The 19,213-nt window shown below is 31.8% G+C and overlaps 3 protein-coding genes and 1 long non-coding RNA gene across 4 annotated transcripts; 2 read left to right on the forward strand and 2 right to left on the reverse strand.

Moving 5' to 3' along the window:
- Nucleotides 1-16: 16 nt before the first annotated feature.
- LOC116767263 (luciferin sulfotransferase-like) lies at nucleotides 17-2,034 on the reverse strand. The gene is made up of 8 exons (XM_032657521.2): nucleotides 1,883-2,034; nucleotides 1,504-1,641; nucleotides 1,266-1,362; nucleotides 1,012-1,183; nucleotides 807-933; nucleotides 640-734; nucleotides 303-483; nucleotides 17-214 (listed from the first exon to the last, which is right to left on the reverse strand). Exons 1-8 carry the CDS (start codon nucleotides 1,959-1,961, stop codon nucleotides 108-110), a joined length of 996 nt encoding a protein of 331 aa, XP_032513412.2. The 5' UTR covers nucleotides 1,962-2,034; the 3' UTR covers nucleotides 17-107.
- A 1,434-nt stretch (nucleotides 2,035-3,468) lies between these two features.
- Nucleotides 3,469-4,308, forward strand: LOC116767266 (uncharacterized). The gene is made up of 2 exons (XR_004353302.2): nucleotides 3,469-3,722; nucleotides 4,047-4,308. It is a non-coding gene; the product is annotated as an uncharacterized LOC116767266 (long non-coding RNA).
- Nucleotides 4,309-6,491: 2,183 nt separating this feature from the next.
- On the forward strand, nucleotides 6,492-13,094 carry LOC116767262 (sulfotransferase 1C4-like). Its single transcript, XM_032657519.2, has 7 exons — nucleotides 6,492-6,707; nucleotides 9,521-9,655; nucleotides 9,958-10,057; nucleotides 10,249-10,571; nucleotides 10,697-10,791; nucleotides 11,466-11,649; nucleotides 12,435-13,094. Exons 1-7 carry the CDS (start codon nucleotides 6,620-6,622, stop codon nucleotides 12,551-12,553), a joined length of 1,044 nt encoding a protein of 347 aa, XP_032513410.2. The 5' UTR covers nucleotides 6,492-6,619; the 3' UTR covers nucleotides 12,554-13,094.
- A 1,857-nt stretch (nucleotides 13,095-14,951) lies between these two features.
- LOC116767278 (sulfotransferase 1C4-like) lies at nucleotides 14,952-18,457 on the reverse strand. Its single transcript, XM_061527244.1, has 8 exons — nucleotides 18,219-18,457; nucleotides 17,711-17,848; nucleotides 17,398-17,494; nucleotides 17,150-17,321; nucleotides 16,952-17,078; nucleotides 16,782-16,876; nucleotides 15,762-15,942; nucleotides 14,952-15,679 (listed from the first exon to the last, which is right to left on the reverse strand). The coding sequence occupies exons 1-8, from the start codon at nucleotides 18,376-18,378 to the stop codon at nucleotides 15,573-15,575; spliced, it is 1,077 nt and encodes a 358-aa protein (XP_061383228.1). The 5' UTR covers nucleotides 18,379-18,457; the 3' UTR covers nucleotides 14,952-15,572.
- Nucleotides 18,458-19,213: the final 756 nt, after the last annotated feature.

Raw genomic sequence — 19,213 nt, forward strand, 5'->3', positions numbered from 1 at the left:
AAATAAAAATCCCGTGTTCTAGGACTAAATATTTATATTTTACAAGATGGGTGTTGTTTTGTTAACGGTTAAGTTAACGGTTGACATTAAACACGTAATAACATATTTTATTCGGGAAATTTAAAGTCCGTGTCTTTAATATGATCGTTTATCCATTTCTCGGCTTGAACTGTCATTTCCTCGTCAAAATACTCCCTCCAGCCGCCGACTTTACCTGTGAATTAAGGAAGTTTTATAATAAAATAAAATAAATATCAAAAACAAGCCGATACTTTGAAACTACTGCTGCATATGCTGTCTACCTTTCCTCACGAATCCACCGTCTTTCATGAAAATTCCTTTATCTTGCATGTCTTGATAATTGACGGATTTGTTTTTCTTAAAGTTATCAAATTTAAGATGTTCTCTGAGTTCTTCTATTTGTTCTTCTGTTATCTTCTTGTCAAAGAAGTTTGCGACTCGACGAATAACTCCAGGCAAATCCTGGAAGTGAATCACCGTGTACGCGACTATAAAATAACTCTTAGTTACAATAATCTCACACATGGCCTAACCTAAGTCTTAATATAAAACTATTCAGTTTTAATATTGTAATTAATTTCGAATGAAATATTATAAAAAGAAAATAAAAAAAAGCACCTTAGAGAGCTCTTCATAGAATAAAAACAGCATATTGGGATGGTTGCGTTTCTCCCAAGCCTCCAGGACACTGGCAAAGTACGGACCAAAAGTTACTGTGAACATAATAAGTTCGTTGCTATATTAATGTTGATTAAACTTTTAGAAAAATATTCTAGACAACCTACTTTTGCCATTCATGAAGAAGTTCCAGTATGTCTTGAAGTCTCTATCTGGAGCCATGACCCTCATCAACTTGTAATGGTGATAGAAAGATACAGCGACATCTCGCGGATCACGGGTGACGTAAACTACCTAATTTAAAAACTTTTGTAGAAGTAGAAGTTATTGGAATTTAAAAGTAAATTTTATAATAAGAGCTGGACACTATACCTTTGTTTCTTCCAGTAAGTTTGGCGGAAGTAAGGAGAGAGGTAAGTGGGTTTTGATAAACCTAGGAGAAGGTAGTGCTTTAATATCATCAACCGTCGGTGGACCAAAATCTTGTAATTCACCATCCTTAACATGGCCAGAAAAAGTATCTTCAAACGAGAACAGTGATGCCCTTGAGAGGAATAAGACAAAAAATTATATCAACAAGGAATACTTAAAAAAGATGTTCTAAAAGTTCGTGTAAAATAACTTACTCTAAGAATGGGAACCTATCATTTAATTTTTTCTTTGCTTTTTCATAATCTAAATCGTTCAACAACAGCCACACTAATTCTTGAGTCCACGTTGTCCCTGTAAAGTTATAACACGTAATTTTTAATAAATTCCTATAAATATGTAATTAATTGCTGCAATATAAGTATCCAATTTGATATTTGTAAGGTTGGTAGTCTTGAAATTGAGAATGAAAGAGTGAGGAGAAGTGAAAAGTACCTGATTTCGGAAAAGTGACGACGAATACGTCATCAGATCTCACAGGGAAGTTGTAAATATTGGCTGCCTCTTTCCTGTTATACTCCCGGGGTAGGACATAGGCCTTGGGTCCAATATGATTGTAGACTATTTTAGAACCTGAATAAGGATTTAGCTTTAACATTACAAGTATATTGTGGTTAAGTATTTTATCCGAAGAAAGGAACAAAAAAAAACTTCTGATATAGTTTATTATACAGACACAGAAAGTCCTATTTTGGTAAACTTGGTGTATTCTTTAACGGATATACTTGATAACTTATGATAAATATACAATTTTTGTTGGACAATCAATGCAAAAATGTAATAATTATAATGTATTAGAATTATAAAAACCTACTTTGTAAGTAATTCAATAGCTCTTCACTTTCTTCCTCAGTGAAGGGTGTTATATCGTACGGGAAGTTCAGCTCGTCCATCGCGATCACCGGCAGGGATGTCTCAATAAAAGTAAATGTGGGTTTGTATTTATTTTCAAGTAACGCAAGTCATTCTATCAAAACAATACTTTATCGCTATCTTACTGTTTAGTTCGAGTTTATAGCATATGTATAAGAAATATAGGATTAGAAACGCCTGGCAAAACTTTATCATTGAATTATCGCTATCTAAATACCTCAATGTATGTAAAGTCCAGCCCCCCAAGGAAAGTTACAATGTATACTCTTTGAAAAATATTATTTACAGAGATATTTACTAAAAAATTCTTAATTGAAAGAAAGTCACCGTTAGGAACAAAAAATTCCTGTCCTGACATGATTTAATTGTTCCATTAAAGCACGTTGCTTAAATTGTTTACTGTTTTAAAGGAATATCCATCTAATATTAACTTTCAATCTGTCAGGGCATGTCCAATATAATTAAAAAAAAAAAAACATAAACAATTTTTCTATATAATTTATCTGTCATTCAAACATTAGATGTATAAGACAAATAAGATAAGATAAGTCTTAACAACAACGACATATTGTTGAGGAGGGATCTGTGAGCGATGATCACGAAATCGAAAAGGTTTTTCCATTTAAACTGATTGTCATGGAATATTACGAAAGATTATTTCTCCCTTTTTGTTTTGGTCCCTTATTAACAGTACTAACGAATAGAAATATATGGCTTAGAAATATGAAGAAACCAATAAAAAACAGTTGACGATCAATAATAAAGATAAAGATTATAAAACAGTAAGAAACGCAGTTTTATAGACGATATATTTTGTTAGGTTAATTCCCAGGTATACAGTTCCTAAAGGAAACTCGGAGCTTTAAGTTGACAATAATAGTCTTTTGACTTTACTGCGTAATTATTTATTAACAAATTTATTTCTTATCTTTTATATAAAACTAAAATTTTTAAGCCAATTAAAGGAAATTGCAAGTTTACCATGCAAAAAAGCAGTCGATGGATAGTGATAAGTAGTGAAAAATATTTTTTTACATAAATTAAATTCTTTGCGAATTCAAGGAAAAGTAAAATACGATGTAGTAGAAAATATTGTTCTAAACAATTTAACTTCAGATTATTTTATGGTCAGAGATAAAATACTAGAAAATATTTTATTTTTCATTTCTTCGTAAAACTAAATAACATAATTTTATTTTTAAAACAATATGAAATGATTCTCTGTAGTATATTAATTCTATATTAAGGCAAAATTTAGACTTATGATATTATTCTTAAATTTGAAAATAAAAATTCCTTTGTTCGATTAATTGGGTAATTTTGTCCAAATAGGGAATATGCATAAAATTTTATATGGCTTAAAATATTTTTCTTCGAATACTTATTATCGTCATTATATAATGAAAAAGTTTTTTATTTACTTATTATTTAAACCCCTATAATAATATTCAAAAACTGCAAAATAAGGGAGCGAAAGTCAAACTTCCAAAACACGCTATCATTGGTGGAACGAAATGTGACGTCATCTCATACGACATTGCATTCATCAGGGTCGAAACTCATACTGTTTTACAAGTTTTTGTGAAAAAAATAAGTAATTTAAACCTGTATTCTTGTGTGAAGTTTAGTTTAGATTTGTAATGAATTTATGACGATGACTGAAGCTGGTTTTATGAAAGCACAATCCGACAATCTACCGAAAATACATTTATTATGACGGTATATATTGCATCTAATCTCGATTTTACAAGCGCAGAGATCAGAGGAGTAAAAGCTGCAAGGTAATTGCTATGTTTCATAATATATCTAACAATAAGTCCATGATATAGATTTTTATTCATAATTGCACACAGCAGTTCACTTATAATACACCAAAACATAACCTATACATATACAGTTGTCATTAAAATTACTCTGAAACTTTTATTTTACGTCTATATAATAATAATACACACATGTTTTATTATTGACGTTCACTCAAGTATAATCACTTTGACTTTGTGTGTATCTGAGATAGATATATAATGATTTAATGTTTATAAATTGATACCCTGATTTACGTGGACTGTTTTCTTTGAGTGTTTTTAAGTACTTGTCTATTTCAGGTTTTAACGAGAATCTTACGGTGATTCAGCAGTTGGATACGTCCAAGTAAAACGAGATGGAGACGTATGTGTTGTTAAGGCATAAAAAATTCGTAAAACCACAACAGTAATAAAGTTTTTTTGAAAGTTATAGCTACTGAACATTTCTTATACGCGAGGTTAATTTTAAATCGAATTTTCTGATCTTCAATAACTAATGCAAAACTTACTTTCTTCTAATTCACAAACTTACTGTTATAAATAAAGTATACTAACGTTAAAATGGTTTTCACTACAACATAAACACGATTTAGGTAATATATTATCCCTTCTCATCACCTTACCCCACCGTTTTCGCATTTTCGCATCACTTGAAATACGAAAAATCACTGGCGAGTGTTTTTCCGAATAGCATTTGTGCACTCCGGTACTATACAATACTTATAAGATAATTTTTTGGCTTCTTCCATGGTTTTGAAGTTATTTAAACTGTAAATATGTACGAAGTAACTGAAAAGTTCACAGTAAATACCCACATGATGGGTGCTGTGACGTCACGCAAAGAGCGCTCAAAATGACGGCGTTTCAACTGCTCAAATTTTGTCAATGTTTTAAATTCAATTTTTAAAAATATCTAGAGTATTTTGAAGCTAATTTATATTTTTTCTACGTTATAAGGTAGTAAACTATTAATTTAAAACAAAAAAAAAAAAAACATGAATATCCCCTATTGAAAATTCTCTTGTCACTTACTAGTAATTTCTCAGTGTACTTTATTTAAAGAATTTTTCTACAAGGGAATATATAATTTACGTTTATACTTCAAAAAATTTAGTTTCAACTATTTATTCTTCAAAAAACTGGTTAAACTCTCATAGAACATATTAATCTTAACCTTAAATATAAGCTTAACTTGTAGCGAAACCGAATTTAGAATTTTTCATATTAGAGTTACAATTTTAAAAAAAACATGTACACAATCTGACAGCAAAAGCAAAAATGCAGCGAGGACACTTGGCGAGGACATTTTAAACAGACACCAATACTTCAGATTGAAGGCGGAGGAAAATAAAGACAATATTTACTTGAATAATTCTTTACGAAAGTACTGAAGTAAGAATGAAAGTATGAGTCCAGTCATGATATAAGATTTTAAAACAAATTGTGAAGTTTTTTGAAAATTTAAATGAGTAATTAGTTAATATGAGCAATGAGTAATTGTTTAATCTTAGATATATAAAAATTTAGGAACAACGTGCGATCTAAAAATATATACATAATATCTTGTAGGTTCGTAGTCTAATGAAGTAGAAAATAACTACTGTGCTAACCACTGCTTTTGAAGGTTTCTATTGTTTTAAAACTTTATTTCGGTCCTTACCTAAACCAAACTAATGTACCGTCAATAAGTAAATCATTTAAAATGTAATTTCTAAAACAAAATCTATTTTCTAACACCGATTTTTTTGTCGTTGTAATACGTATAAGTAATTATTATTATTATTTTGACTTTATTTTTTATTCACGACTCGCCATCCTGGACTTCAGAATTGGGCTCAGAGACGAATTATATTGTATTAAATTACAACCGATAAGATTGTTAACCGGTAGCAACACAAAAAGTCTATGTCACGTGACTTCATATAAAATACAACATCTATCCCGTGTTTCGGGATAAATTATAGCCCGTATTTTATTTTGATCTAAGCTTCATTATACTACCTTAAAGTTTCATGAAAGCCCGTTCATTAGTTTTCGCGTGAAAGTCGACAACATGCATACAAAATATAGGTACTCATTCTCACAAATTTTATTATTATTAATATTTCACATTTACATCCATTCATATTTGGTTTAAAGAGTTTGGAACGTTTTTATCAAAATTCGAAAACGATTTGTGCATTTTATTTACAGTTTAGAAGACAGCGCCTAGTTTGAAGAATGGCAATATGTGTTAAATGTGATATTGCTTTCATTTTGTACGTACTTAAGTTATAGCATTTACAATTAAAATTATAAATCGAGAGTTTTAATTTTCTTGTTAATTAATATATGTTTAAATTAAGAACACCACTACAACAAGAATCACATAGAAAAAGAGAAGAAATCGTTTATATTTTTGTTATAAAAATAATCTCGAACAGGTTGCCTTAAAAATAAAGCAATTTAATTATGTTAATGTCACGAGCTTCATGTCCGTACGATCGATTTATCGCATTACTAAAAACGATTTCACTTGTAACACTAATACTATTAATGGGTCGATGGAATATTACTGATGAATACAGAATTTTATAAAATATTTAGGTATGTTTGTAAAATTATGATTGTTTTTGAAAATTTTGTTTTACTGTAAATTATCATCGTTTGATTTTCTGTGGCTAATAGACTAGGTGGAGTGTAGATAAATGTTAATAGACCATTTCATTAGGCATGGTTCTAGTAAAAGATCATTGACATAGGTTCGAACGTTCAATCAAAGCAAGTCTGTGAATCGTACGAGTCGTGCGCAGGTCCGTGAGTCGTGCGCCCGCCTCTTTTGAAATAATACTTTCTTTTGTGTTTAAATAATTTGTAGCGGTGTTAACGGTGCTATGCCTCATAAAAATAATCACAATTGTCCATTGGAGATTCGCGACGTTGAGCAGGATGTGGCTGAGATGCTCATGAAATTTTTCACAGGTAAATATGTAGTTGTTTATATGCAACTTTTACCTACGAATTACATGTCATATAAAGCATAGATAACATTATGTTTTCACTCTATATTAAATATAAGTTTAAAGTTATAAAGAACTACTAGAATATAAATAATCTTTTAATTTTCTTGCTGTACTTTTATGGTGACATTCGAAAACTTGGTGACACAGATTGCTCAAATGATATTCAGTTGATAGGGTTTTCATTACGCAAAATGAATAACAGACTAATGAACATATCAATATAATAGTAAACAGACTGAAATATTATAATTATGTCAACATATATTTAAAAAAAAAAACAAATAACTCACTAGTTAAAAATGAATAAAATTAATATAGAATTCTTATCAACCGGATACTTGCGTGTAATAGACTTGATTTATTTAGTTGCAATTTTTTTAGTGGTACGAAACAAATGAGATTTAAAAAAAATATTCATATTTGGAATAGGGTTATGAATAAAATCGTTTAAGAGATTATTATTTTTTATAAACAACCGTGCAAAAAGTGGTAAATCTTGAATTCCGGGAGAAAGTTTGCAGGTTACGATATTATATAGTTTTCTAAAAAAATATTTCCTTTTAATTATAATTTTTATATAAAGATATGAGTTTGTGTTTGGATAAATTATAAATACGTTTATCTTTATAATTAAATTCATAAATAAATAAGATAATATCGATTTAGACTAACTAAAAAAAAAATATTTGAAAGACGAAATTCTTCTATCGATATATTTTTCCTATGTTAGCTAAATTTACATAATTGTACAAACATGTCTATGAGCTTGTTGTTTATTTTTGAGTTTTTATTTGTATCCTCATGTACTGTAATTAGGTTCCCGCATGAGACAATGATACTCAGAAGAGGGAAACATTCATAGATAAACGTCTTATCTGGCGAAGGCGTTAAACGTTTAATTATTAAGATAACAACACTCATGCTATACCTTTAAATTAATATGACTTATATATAATCAATAATTCAAAGTACTGGCAACAGTAAACATTCATGACGTCTTTTTAATAGTTTATTACATTTTAAAATTAAATTATTAATAAAAGATATTGTTGCAAAGTTTTCTGCTTACAAAGATTTAATCTAAAAAAATTAGAGGTCCTCATCTCATCCTCACGTCATCTTCCTGAAAACACATAAAACGATATCCTTACTTTAAATAACTCAACGACGTTTTATTCAGAGGCATTGAGTCCGAAAATAATATTGGTAGAAAATTGATTATAAAATTAATTTACCTACAAAATAAAATGTATCAATGCCTTTAATAATCTCAATGTTACAGTATCGAATCGTCGAAATCTTAAAGTACAGGGAAAAAAGTATGTAGATGTAAATTGTAATAAAAAATAAAAGGTCAATATTAGGTGTCAATTGATAAACTTCGATTTTCAAAAGACTATCTGTGCAATATCTATTAATTTCAAAATAAATAAGAAAAACAGAACAAAAACAGCTTTCTTCTTTAGGTATTAATTTTATTACGAAAAGTCATACATAGATAAGGATTTTATATTACACTTGTTTTGCGCTTTTTATCTGACTCATAATAATTTTCATTAAAATTGCCATATACTGCCATATATTGCCATATATTAAGAACGTGGTTTAAAAAAATCATAAAGAGAATTTAATAGTTATGGGTAAATAATATTCTAAATTTCTTGAATCTACTTAAAATATCACCCAACTATGGAACGTGGATTTGGTATTCCTAAGAATCTTGTAACTTGTGTTTAGGTGTTTCATTATTTTATTATAAATAGTAGTTGATTGCACTTTGAATATAACTTGAGTTACAAATCATCCAAATGTTCACATCTTTAAGACTCTCCAAGATGTTAGCTTCATTTGATACAAACATAAATAATCTTGAATAATAATATGTGTCTCTATGCTACGTAAAAGATAAAGATATAAGTATACACATATAGATATAAGTATACCTACATAATGAGATCTAAGACTTTCGCGAGTGTTATTCATTTAAAAGTATACCTACACTTTACAAAACTATATTGTATAGTGCAAAAATCGCTGCAAACCTACCTATAATATTTACAATTGATTTTTTTTATAATTTATTCTTAAAGCCCTAATATTTTTGACACAGTTGCAAGTGTACAAAATTCTTGTACAGAAAAACGCTGTCAAAAATTTTGACGTCAACTGAAAAAACAACTCAAACTTTCTGCTACTAAATTGCTATCTTTTGATTCTTAAGATCATAAATTTTGTTCGTTTTCATGACCTTAATATAAATTAAATTTTCACAATGCGCAGTAATTGCTATTTCCTATTCATTTAAATTGCGCATAGTTTCACAGCCTTGAAATTTAAGAGTCGATAATGCAATCAATACAACTAACTAAAATACTTCCTTGCCTTTTCATGAGGTCAACTTTAAAAAAAAAACAAACTACCCCGACCTTCAAATTTTACAGTCCATTATAATAAAAAAAAAACGCACTTTAATTACACGCTTCATTTCCGAACCAATCTTTATGAAACAGAATTATATTCTTTATTGTTACCACTTACCAGCCTTGATTGGAGTTAGTTAAATATTATAATATATTTATTGCAATTTGTTTGCAATTTTTTGGGAGAACAACTTTGTTTGTACTTGTTCTGCTAAGATTGTTGTGTACAGATTGCAAGCGCCTAACATAGTTGAACACATATATTAGTAATAAAAGATATTTAACTCTTATATTTTGGTACATATTTGTAGTAAACATTAACATAACTAATTAGTTATTTGATTTATTTCAGGCGAACACACTGGTTTCGTTCGGGTGGGACCCAAAGGATATTTTCTTCCTAATAAGTTTAAACAGGAAGCTGCTAATATATACAATATGCCCCTTAGATCTACAGACGTCTTCGTAGCTAGCTACCCACGGTCTGGTAAGTATTGTAAAAACACTCTTAAACTAAAATACGTCTTATTATAGTCATTTAGGTTGAACCATTTTCGCATTTTTTTAATGTTTCGTGATAACCCGAAATTAACTTAAATACGTCAAATACGTCAAAGTTCGAAATTTGTCAATGAGAATTGGAAGAGTTTGTGTTATCCTGACACAGAAGTGGTTGGCCACAGAATATAAATAGATTGGGATTTTTGGTTCTGTAAAAACATTATACATCACATTTTCTTGTACCCAAATTAAAGTATTGTTTATTATTTGTCTGTTCATTGATTTCAGGTACGACATGGACACAGGAACTGGTGTGGATGGTCGTGAATGATTTAGATTACGAGAAATCCGATGCTATTCCTCTCACTGAAAGATACCCTTTCTTAGAGTAAGCAATGAATAAAATTTATTTAAACCGTAATCAATCAATTGCTTCTCGATGCCCACTACTTACAGAATGTCGAAACGCCAATTTTTTTTAAATTAAAATTATAAAAGTAATTTTTGTACCGAATGAATTCCTTTGTTTTGTTGCAATCGTCATTGTCGCTGTATACTACATGATAGAGTAATACACAGGTTTTCAGTTTACGTCCATCCAATATTGAAGCAGCGTTTCGTCTCTGAGAACAGTCACAGTGAAGATAAATTAAAGCTACTGGAACAAGTGACGCAACCGGGCACAGAACAACTAGCGACGGCCCCATCACCTCGCTTCATTAAAACACATTTACCGCTCTCCATCCTTCCGCCAAACTTGCTGGATGTCGCGAAAGTTGTCTACGTAGCCAGAGATCCAAGAGATGTTGCTGTCTCCTTCTATCATCTGAACAAAGGAATGAGGACGCAGGGATACATCGGCGACTTCAAAACCTATTGGCAGTTCTTCATTAAAGATTTACGTGAGTACCTTCGTGAGTTCTCTTACTAAGGAAATTCTGTCTATAGATTACTACCATCTATAGTCCGTGAAATAACTACTATTTTCATGGAAAATATAATAATTATATTCATTTTTTAAATTCAGATCATTGGACACCATATTTCGAACATCTTAAAGAGTCGTGGGAGAAGAGAGATCATCCTAATATGCTGTTTTTATTTTATGAAGAAATGTCAAAGGTAAAATTTAAAATCCCTTTCAAAAAGGTGCTGTTTCTTGTTGAAGTTTAAGACACCCATACCAGGAGTCGAGTACCAAGCCCGGCTATATCGTTCAGAAAAGCTCTTAAAAAATCTTTGAAGATTTTCTCTCCAGAAACCTACAAAATTACATCCTTTTTCCACGCCCTCGATGTTAGGATAACAATGCTTCTGCTTTTTCCTATTTGATTTTCGAAAGTTGTGGTGTATGTGACCCGTAACACAATAGTGTTTTTTAAAAACATGTTAGACAATTCGTCTAAGAAAACAAAATAAATAAATAAAACAATATTAAGAACGAACTAAACAGACCGGAGCGTAATATAATTATTTATGGAATTTTTAATTAAATTTACTCTAAATAACAAATCGCAGAATAAATTAACTAGACATCACATTGAACGGAATTATTAAAGTAATAAAGTTTATATATTTTTATAGACTGGTTATTTTAATCAACTGTCTTATATATTTCTTGGGGTTTCAGATTCTTGACTAAGTTTTGTCTGTTACTATTCGTATAATCGTAAAACTGATTAACCAAGAAGGATCTTTATATTAATTAAACTAGTTTTATAAAAATTAAAGAAATATTTTGGTATTTTTGTTTTATAGCAGTAATTATTATTTCAAATATACATTCTTCATTTCAGGATCTTTCCGCCACTGTGAGACGTGTTGTTGACTTCTTTGGGAAGAATTACTCCGAGGCGGAGATTAACAAGTTGTGCGACCACCTGAGTATTGAAAACTTTAAGAAAAATAAATCAGTGAATTATGACGTCATGAAAGTGCTTGGCTTACTGCAAGGAGGAAAAGATAATTTTATAAGAAAAGGTAAGACGTGAGATAAACACATTAGAAAGTCAGCTTTCGTGTGTGAAAAAAAAATCAATATAATTTTAAGAGCTAACAAGAGCGGGAGTTGCCATAAAATGTATTTTCTATCTCCGTCTGTTCTTATATTAAGATTAATGTTTGAAAAAAATCACGGCATTGTGTGACGTTTCCGTGGACCAATAAAGCTCACCTGAACTATACGGTTTGAAAATAAAAATAATTGAACGGTTAACAATAACAAAATACGAGAACTAAGCGAGTAATACATAGTTTTAGACTAATTTAAATAAACTTAATCACAATTAGACGCTTATCATGTCCTCAATGACTATTAACACAAACGACAATAATAATATTTTCCTAGGTGTAATAGGAACCAACGTGTTGCACTTGCAAGAAAAAATATTTTTTTAAAACTAAGCACGAGCATATTAAACAGCTTCTATCTAAAACATGCAGCTGTGAGATTATCCACTGCTGGACATAGGCCTCCCTCATTGACTTCCAAACGCTTCGGTCGGAATCCGCTTGCATCCACCGTGGAGCCGCAGCCTTAATTAAGTCATCGTCCATCTCGTTGGTGGTCGTCCAACGCAGCGCGATCCGTGGTCTCCATTCGAGAACTTTTCGGCCCCAACGGTCATCTGTTCTTCGTGTTACTTGGCCTGCCCACTGCCACTTCAAAGAGCTAATCCGTTTAGCTATATCAGCTATATAACACTCAAAAGTCTTAAAAATCGTAATAAATACTAGTAATTTAATTTTATTATCACGTATTTCAGGTAAAGCAGGCGGTTGGCGCGAATATTTCGATGACGAGATGACAAAAGAGGCCGAGGATTGGATAGAACACAACTTGCAGGATACGGACTTCAGATTCCCCCATCTGCAACATTCATGAACACATCGTTTTATGTACTTTTCGAACAGACCAAAATTTTCGATTGTCTATAAAAATTATGTAAATAATTATTTTATCAGCGCTGTTTGAGGACTTAGCAAGGGCTAGCTATATATTGACGATTCTTCTAAACTATGTGAAAATTTTAATATTAATACCGTAGCATAGTAACAATGGTTAAATAATGTGATAAAGTGAAAAAAGTTGTTTAAATTTTTGTTCTTATCAAGCGGCGTATATAATGTGTATGTATGTACTGGCAGCGACCACTGGCTGTTATGTGTCAAGAGAAAGGTTGTTCAACGGTCAGTGTGCTAAATACTTTCACGTCTTGGACGTTTTACATTCTGTTATTATATTTGATATGTATTCAATAAACACCAAAATAATAAGATTAATAATGAGAATAGAAATGGTTGCTGTGTAATTTTCTGCATATAGTTAAGGTTATTTAAACTTCCTTTCATAAAATAAAGGCAAGCTATTTTATTGACATTATTTGTAATTTTTTTTTTAATATAGATTTTTGATTTAGTTTAAAGTTAATTTTTTTTTGATCGTCACTCTCGTCCCTTGAAAAAAAACAGGTGAGGGTTTTTTACGCTACGTCTTGTAAACGAACAAATCCACGGAACATTATATAACACAATGATATATTGTAAATAAGTTTTGTATGACTTTAGTCCTATTGCATTAATGTAGTAATATAAAATATAAATAAAAATAACTCTTATTTTTTCTTTTTCTCATTTACAGTAAAATAACTTCATAGAAATCTTGTAGATCTTCTGACGAGTCTTTAGAACGAATAATTTCCACAACAAATAAGTTTAATTTCATTAACTTATTTGGGTTTTAAGGCTCTCCGAAGATAACTGGTTTTTAAATACTCATAAAATACTAAAAAATTAAAAGCAATGGTCTTAGTCTTCTATTGTAAGTATATTTTGTGAATTATATGTTTTTTATTCCTATGTATCATATTTATATTACTCAATTGTTATAGACCCTGTTTGCCACCACAAAATATTACTGGTTTTAACAATATTTTTTGTGCTGAATATAGGTACATTTACGAGAATCTTAAGCAGAAAAAGTAACCGCTTTTAACAAAAGAAAATCAAGAAGGAGGCAACTCCTCGCTACCGAGTATAGCGTCGATGACGCTCGTAAATAAGAGGTTGGAAGTTGGGACCACCCACAGCGGTCAATGCGGACCACTGTTTGGCCCACGATGACTAAAACATCCTAAGTTAACTAGCGGAACAGAATTAATACTAAAAGATTGTCTTGATACTTTCGAATTGTTTTCGTTTAAGACTTTAGGTTTAAGTGTTGCCCAAATGCAAGAACAAGACGAGACTTGGCCAGTCTTGGTCTTGGTCTTGCATTAATACACCTGGCCTTGGTCTTGGTATTGCACTCCCAGTCTTGGTCGTGGTCTTGTTCTTGCAGCAAGAGCCTTGCAAGTCTTGCAATTACCTATTATCCTGTCGCTAGATATTAAAACAACGCAACAGTGTGGGTACATTTTGAGCTTAAATTAATATAGACGTGATAAAGACCAACCAAATTAATAATTGTTTAAACATTTCATGAGAAATTCAAAAAATCTACTGACACCGGTTGGGGTTTGAACCCACGACCTAAGTGACAATGCTCTAGCTAACCTACTGAGCTATCAACTGTGTCCCGCGGGAGTCAGTCTGTTTCTTAATAAACATTTACATTTAATAATTTTCAATGTACTAAAACATGGTTTAAACAGATAGAAAACACAATGACATTAACTAGACTGTATTTTACATGTAAATGAATATTTACAAAAATATATTGTGATGAAACGGTCAATATATCAAATTATTTATTTTAACAGTTCTCTCATATATTATTATATTCCTGCTCCTGAACAGTACATAAATCTTATTGCACACTTTTTATATGATTCGATTACTTTGGAATATTTGTACTCTGTGGCGGCAATCAAACGGTGTCAAATATTGTGTCTGCGGCGCGGCGGCGACGATTGTTTGTATACGCAATAGAAGCCACCGCACGTGTATCTTGACCTTGTACTTCCGAATAACTGCAAAAATTCTATGAGAATTCAGTACCTGGCCTGTGATAATGCTGACAAGGCACCGCTCACTATCACACACAATGCCGATAGTCTAAACTAGGGATACACTCTTTTTTCTTTTAATGGATATTTTCATTCGCTATGTACCTAGTACCTAGTGTTCGTAATTAAAAAAAAAATTCATATACTTTTTGCGTCTCATACAGTCCCTAAGCGTGTACCCCAAACCCCTGTACTTACTCCCTGAAACGACCCGCAGTCTTGAACTACAAGATGCAAGAGTCTAACAGGCTTGGTCCTATTATTGCTTAAATCTTGCCCAGTCAATCTTGGTCTCGGTCTTGCTAAGAATATGTGGTCTTGGTCTTGGTCTTGTTCTTGCTTTTTTGCAAGACCAAGACCGGTTTTGGGCAGCACTAGGTTTAACACAGATTCGTGCACGTAACAACACCGAAGATAAAATTAATAAGAACAATGTGATGTCATAGATTATATATCGTCACATCTATAATAAATATCTTTATTATCTCTATAGCTCTAAATATAATATACGTATATGACCCACGGTGCTTTTTATCAATTCAAGGTTGATATTAATGGAACTTTGTCATAGCAAAAAATATATAGGTAGTAGCTAGTTTAGAAAGTGCAATGTTGCTGATTGTTCTTATGATAAGATTGCACAACCTTCTCGCAAATATTCTAATTTCTGATGTTATAAACCAGAAATATGAAGTCGGTGCCAGTTGTTCTCTTGTAATCGAATCCAGATGAGATCTAAACTTGTGTTCTATTGTTCATTAACATAACATTAAAAAGAAATGTCAATTTTATCTTTACAATAACTTAAGAAAAAAATTTTTTTTTCTTAATTTAAGTTCTTTATAACTTTACAAACATCAGCGTCGCGATATAAATGTTTATTGTGAAATTAAAAATTCATTGAGGAAATCTAAAGTCCGTTCCTTTAAGATTTTCGTTAATCCATTTCTCCGCTTGAGCTGTCATTTCCTCATCGAAGTGCTCTCTCCATCCACCGACTTTACCTGTTTAATAAAGTTTTTTAGTTAGTCTACCTTATATATTTTTTGAGTTTCCAGTAGATTTGACAACATTAATTATTCTAACCTTTTCTCACGAATCCACCATCGTTGCTAAAGAGGCCTTTATCTTGCATGTCTTGATAATTTACGGATTTGTTTTTCTTAAAGTTATCAAATTTAAGATGCTCTTTCAGTTCATCTATTTGGACATCTGTTATCTTCTTGTCAAAGAAATTCGCAACACGACGAATTTTTCCGGACAAATCCTAAAAGATAGATTTAATCTATTGAGTTTCATTTATGCAATATAAGTGCTTAAAATATTCTTTTTAAAAGTCTCTAAAATATTTATATAAAAATATCTGTCGTTAATAATTATACCTAATATTTTTGAATTAATGCATCCATATTAACATAAAAAACAAGTGCGAGTCGGACTCGCCCATGAAGGGTTCCGTAGCAGCAAGTAGATAACATAATATAACAGTTACTGTAGTGCGTTGTAACTTTGAGCGATGTTTTATAAAAAAAAATAACTTTGTTTAACATAGTGTTTGGAACGACAAAGTTGTATATGCATTTTTTGAAAATGTTTTATTTCTTAAAAACTAATAATGATATCTCCTTCAAAACTATTTTCGTTGAAAGTTTCCATTGAAATCTAAAGCATATATTTTTTTTAGTTTTCTCACTCTCTTATTTTAAAGGTTAGAGGGGGGGGGACACTCATTTTTTCACTTTGGAAGCGTCTATCGGTCAAACAAGTGATTTTGACGAAAGATGGTTTTAAAAACCTTAATGTTTTTTTTAAAGTTCTATTCATAGACACCCATCTTGTATAGGTTAGCTGAAAAAAAATATTTTTTTAATCAGTTCCGTGTATGGAGTGCCCCGCTTTAATTTTTAATTTATTAATTTTTATTCAAAATTCGAATAGCGGTTACCAGAATACATCAACCTACAAAGTTTTAACTATGTAGGCCCAACAGTTTCGGAAATAAATGGCTGTGACATACGGACGGACAGACAGACATGAAGAATCTATAAGGGTTCCGTTTTGTACCGTTTGGCTACGGAACCCTAAAAAGGAGGACGCTATACAAACCTTGGACAGTTCTTCATAGAATAAAAACAGCATATTGGGATGGTTGCGTTTTTCCCAAGCCTCCAGTACACTGGCAAAGTATGGCGTCCAAAGTACTGTAAATCAGATGAATTAATGCCTATTATATTATTTCAAAGCATTATTTCTAAATGAAAACAGAAACAACTTACATTTACTGTTAATGAAGTAGCTCCAATAGGTCTTGAAGTCTCTATCTGGCGCCATCATCTTCATAAGCTTGTAATGGTGAAAGAAGGATACAGCAACATCTCGCGGATCACGGGCGACGTACACTACCTACACAAAGACTTACGATATGGTATATCAGATGATTAAAGTAAAATTTGCGAATTAGTTAAGTAGTTTACCTTTGATTTTTCCAGTAAATTTGGCGGGAGTAAAGAGAGAGGTAAATGAGATTTAATAAATTTAGGCGATGGCATATTTTTTATCTGATCTACCGTTGGTGGTTTTATCTCCTTTGATATAGCGTATCTGGGATCTTCAGGTACAGGTTGTTCGAAATCAAACATTGACGCCCTTAAATAATATGAATATTTAATATTATAAGAGTAAAATAGTAGTAGCATTATTTATTTCGTATAAAATAACTTACTCTAAAAATGGAAACCTATAATTTAAGCTTTTCTTTGCTTTTTCATAATCTAAATCGTTCAATAACAGCCACACTAATTCTTGAGTCCACGTTGTCCCTGGAAAGTTATAACACATTATTGTAATTTAATTTCAAACTTTTTAAATATAGTGGTTTTCGAATGAAATAGGATCGGCTTTGGATAAATAAAATATTAAACAAAAACTTATCGTAGAACTAAAATATCTATTAAGCGATCTCACTTGGATTTTGGAGAAGATAGGAGATGAAAAAAAGAAGAGCCCAAATAGTGTTAAAAAAACTGAAAAATTACCAGATTTAGGAAAAGATATGACGAATACATCGTCAGATCTCAATGGGAAGTTATAAATATTGGCAGCCATGCCCCGATCATATTCTCGTATTAGTACATATCCTTTGGGTCCAATACGACTGTACTTTTTAGTTAAACCTAAATGAAACAAATTGTCGGCGTTTTATATCAATCGATCATAATTACTACAAATATTTTAACTGTAACAATAAACAGCATCTAGATTGCAGTGCAAAAGACTAGTCATTTATATTTATATTATAATAAATCTTTTTTATAGATAAACTAGTAAGGTTACTTAAATTCTATTGGTAGGATAAACTTTTACAAACTACATACTCCCGATGTTTCGGTTACTTTGCAGCAACCGTGATCGCGGTCAGACGGGATATGAATGATTCACAGTCGGGAGTATGTAGTTTTTAAAATAATAAAATAGAAGTAGTAATCCGAAAAATATTAGCTTCATTTAATTGAATACTCGCGAAAGACTTAGATCTCAATATACCTTGTAAGAAATTCAAAAATTCTTTGTTTTCCTCCTCAGTGAAGGGTGTTATATCGTACGGGAAGTTCAGCTCGTCCATCGCGACCACCTGCAGGGATGTCTCAACAGGACTAACACTAGGTACCAATGCATTTATTATTTTAGTTACGCCAATCAACATGCTATCGTTAAATCTTTATCTTTTTCTTGTATTCTTTAAACTAGATTGGATTTAAAAATCCTCTGACAGATCTTGTCGTTATCACAATACTTGATGCTGCAACGCTGACACGAAAAATATTAAAAATATAAATTTCGTTATAAAATTTAAAGGTTTGTTTCAGAGCATCATAATGACATAGGCCTATGGGACGAAAAATAGTGGCCCCTATTTCCCTCTCTACCCTTGCTCTACAAAGTAATTAAAAAGGCGGTTGACACATTCCCTACTCTCTATACCCGGTCCCCCGAAGGAGCGGATCAGTGAAAGAAACAGTCTACAATATCCGTTCCGCGGCTTTCTTTACGCTGATGACTTGCTAGCAGAATCACTTCATGGCAACCCAAACGACCTTTCTGTCAAGCATCTTTGATATGACGTCTAGCCGCAAATCTACGACCGCCAACTGAACTCTCTGACAGCCCCACGCGAGTGTGACGAACAGAATTCTCCGGCCCATAACAGATGCAAAAAGTCACCTCTTTTCTTGCTATCTCGTGCAACTGTTTTCCAAAGTAACCATGCCTCCGTAGAACTGTCAAAAGTTGGAACATAAGGGTACCGTGTTGTCTGCCTATTAATCATTGCCATAATCGGACGCATGCGCACGGATTACATACACGGTGAACATACTGGCTGCTGGGCACTCCAATTCTTGGCTCTATAGCTGACTTAGGGCCCTTTGTACCTTAGCCCTAATGCGAGGAGCTTTCGGCGCTTCAGTACACTGCAGCAAAGATCTTCGTCTGGAGATTCCGAGGAGGATCACTTGCCAGCAGCGTTGGCTCGGTAACCG

This window comes from Danaus plexippus, assembly GCF_018135715.1.
Source record: "Danaus plexippus chromosome 9 unlocalized genomic scaffold, MEX_DaPlex mxdp_24, whole genome shotgun sequence".
Classification (NCBI taxonomy): domain Eukaryota; kingdom Metazoa; phylum Arthropoda; class Insecta; order Lepidoptera; family Nymphalidae; genus Danaus; species Danaus plexippus.

Coding starts and splice junctions, on each gene's coding strand:
- LOC116767263 (XM_032657521.2), bottom strand. CDS start 1,961: ATGGACGAGCTGAACTTCCCGTACGATATAACACCCTTCACTGAGGAA. Junction 1,642..1,882: donor GCTATTGAATTACTTACAAA/GTAGGTTTTTAT, acceptor ATCCTTATTCAG/GTTCTAAAATAGTCTACAAT. Junction 934..1,011: donor ACTTACTGGAAGAAACAAAG/GTATAGTGTCCA, acceptor TTTTTAAATTAG/GTAGTTTACGTCACCCGTGA.
- LOC116767262 (XM_032657519.2), top strand. CDS start 6,620: ATGCCTCATAAAAATAATCACAATTGTCCATTGGAGATTCGCGACGTT. Junction 6,708..9,520: donor GCTCATGAAATTTTTCACAG/GTAAATATGTAG, acceptor GATTTATTTCAG/GCGAACACACTGGTTTCGTT. Junction 10,572..10,696: donor GTTCTTCATTAAAGATTTAC/GTGAGTACCTTC, acceptor TTTTAAATTCAG/ATCATTGGACACCATATTTC.
- LOC116767278 (XM_061527244.1), bottom strand. CDS start 18,378: ATGTTGATTGGCGTAACTAAAATAATAAATGCATTGGTACCTAGTGTT. Junction 17,322..17,397: donor TATAGGTTTCCATTTTTAGA/GTAAGTTATTTT, acceptor ATATTATTTAAG/GGCGTCAATGTTTGATTTCG. Junction 17,079..17,149: donor ATTTACTGGAAAAATCAAAG/GTAAACTACTTA, acceptor GTCTTTGTGTAG/GTAGTGTACGTCGCCCGTGA.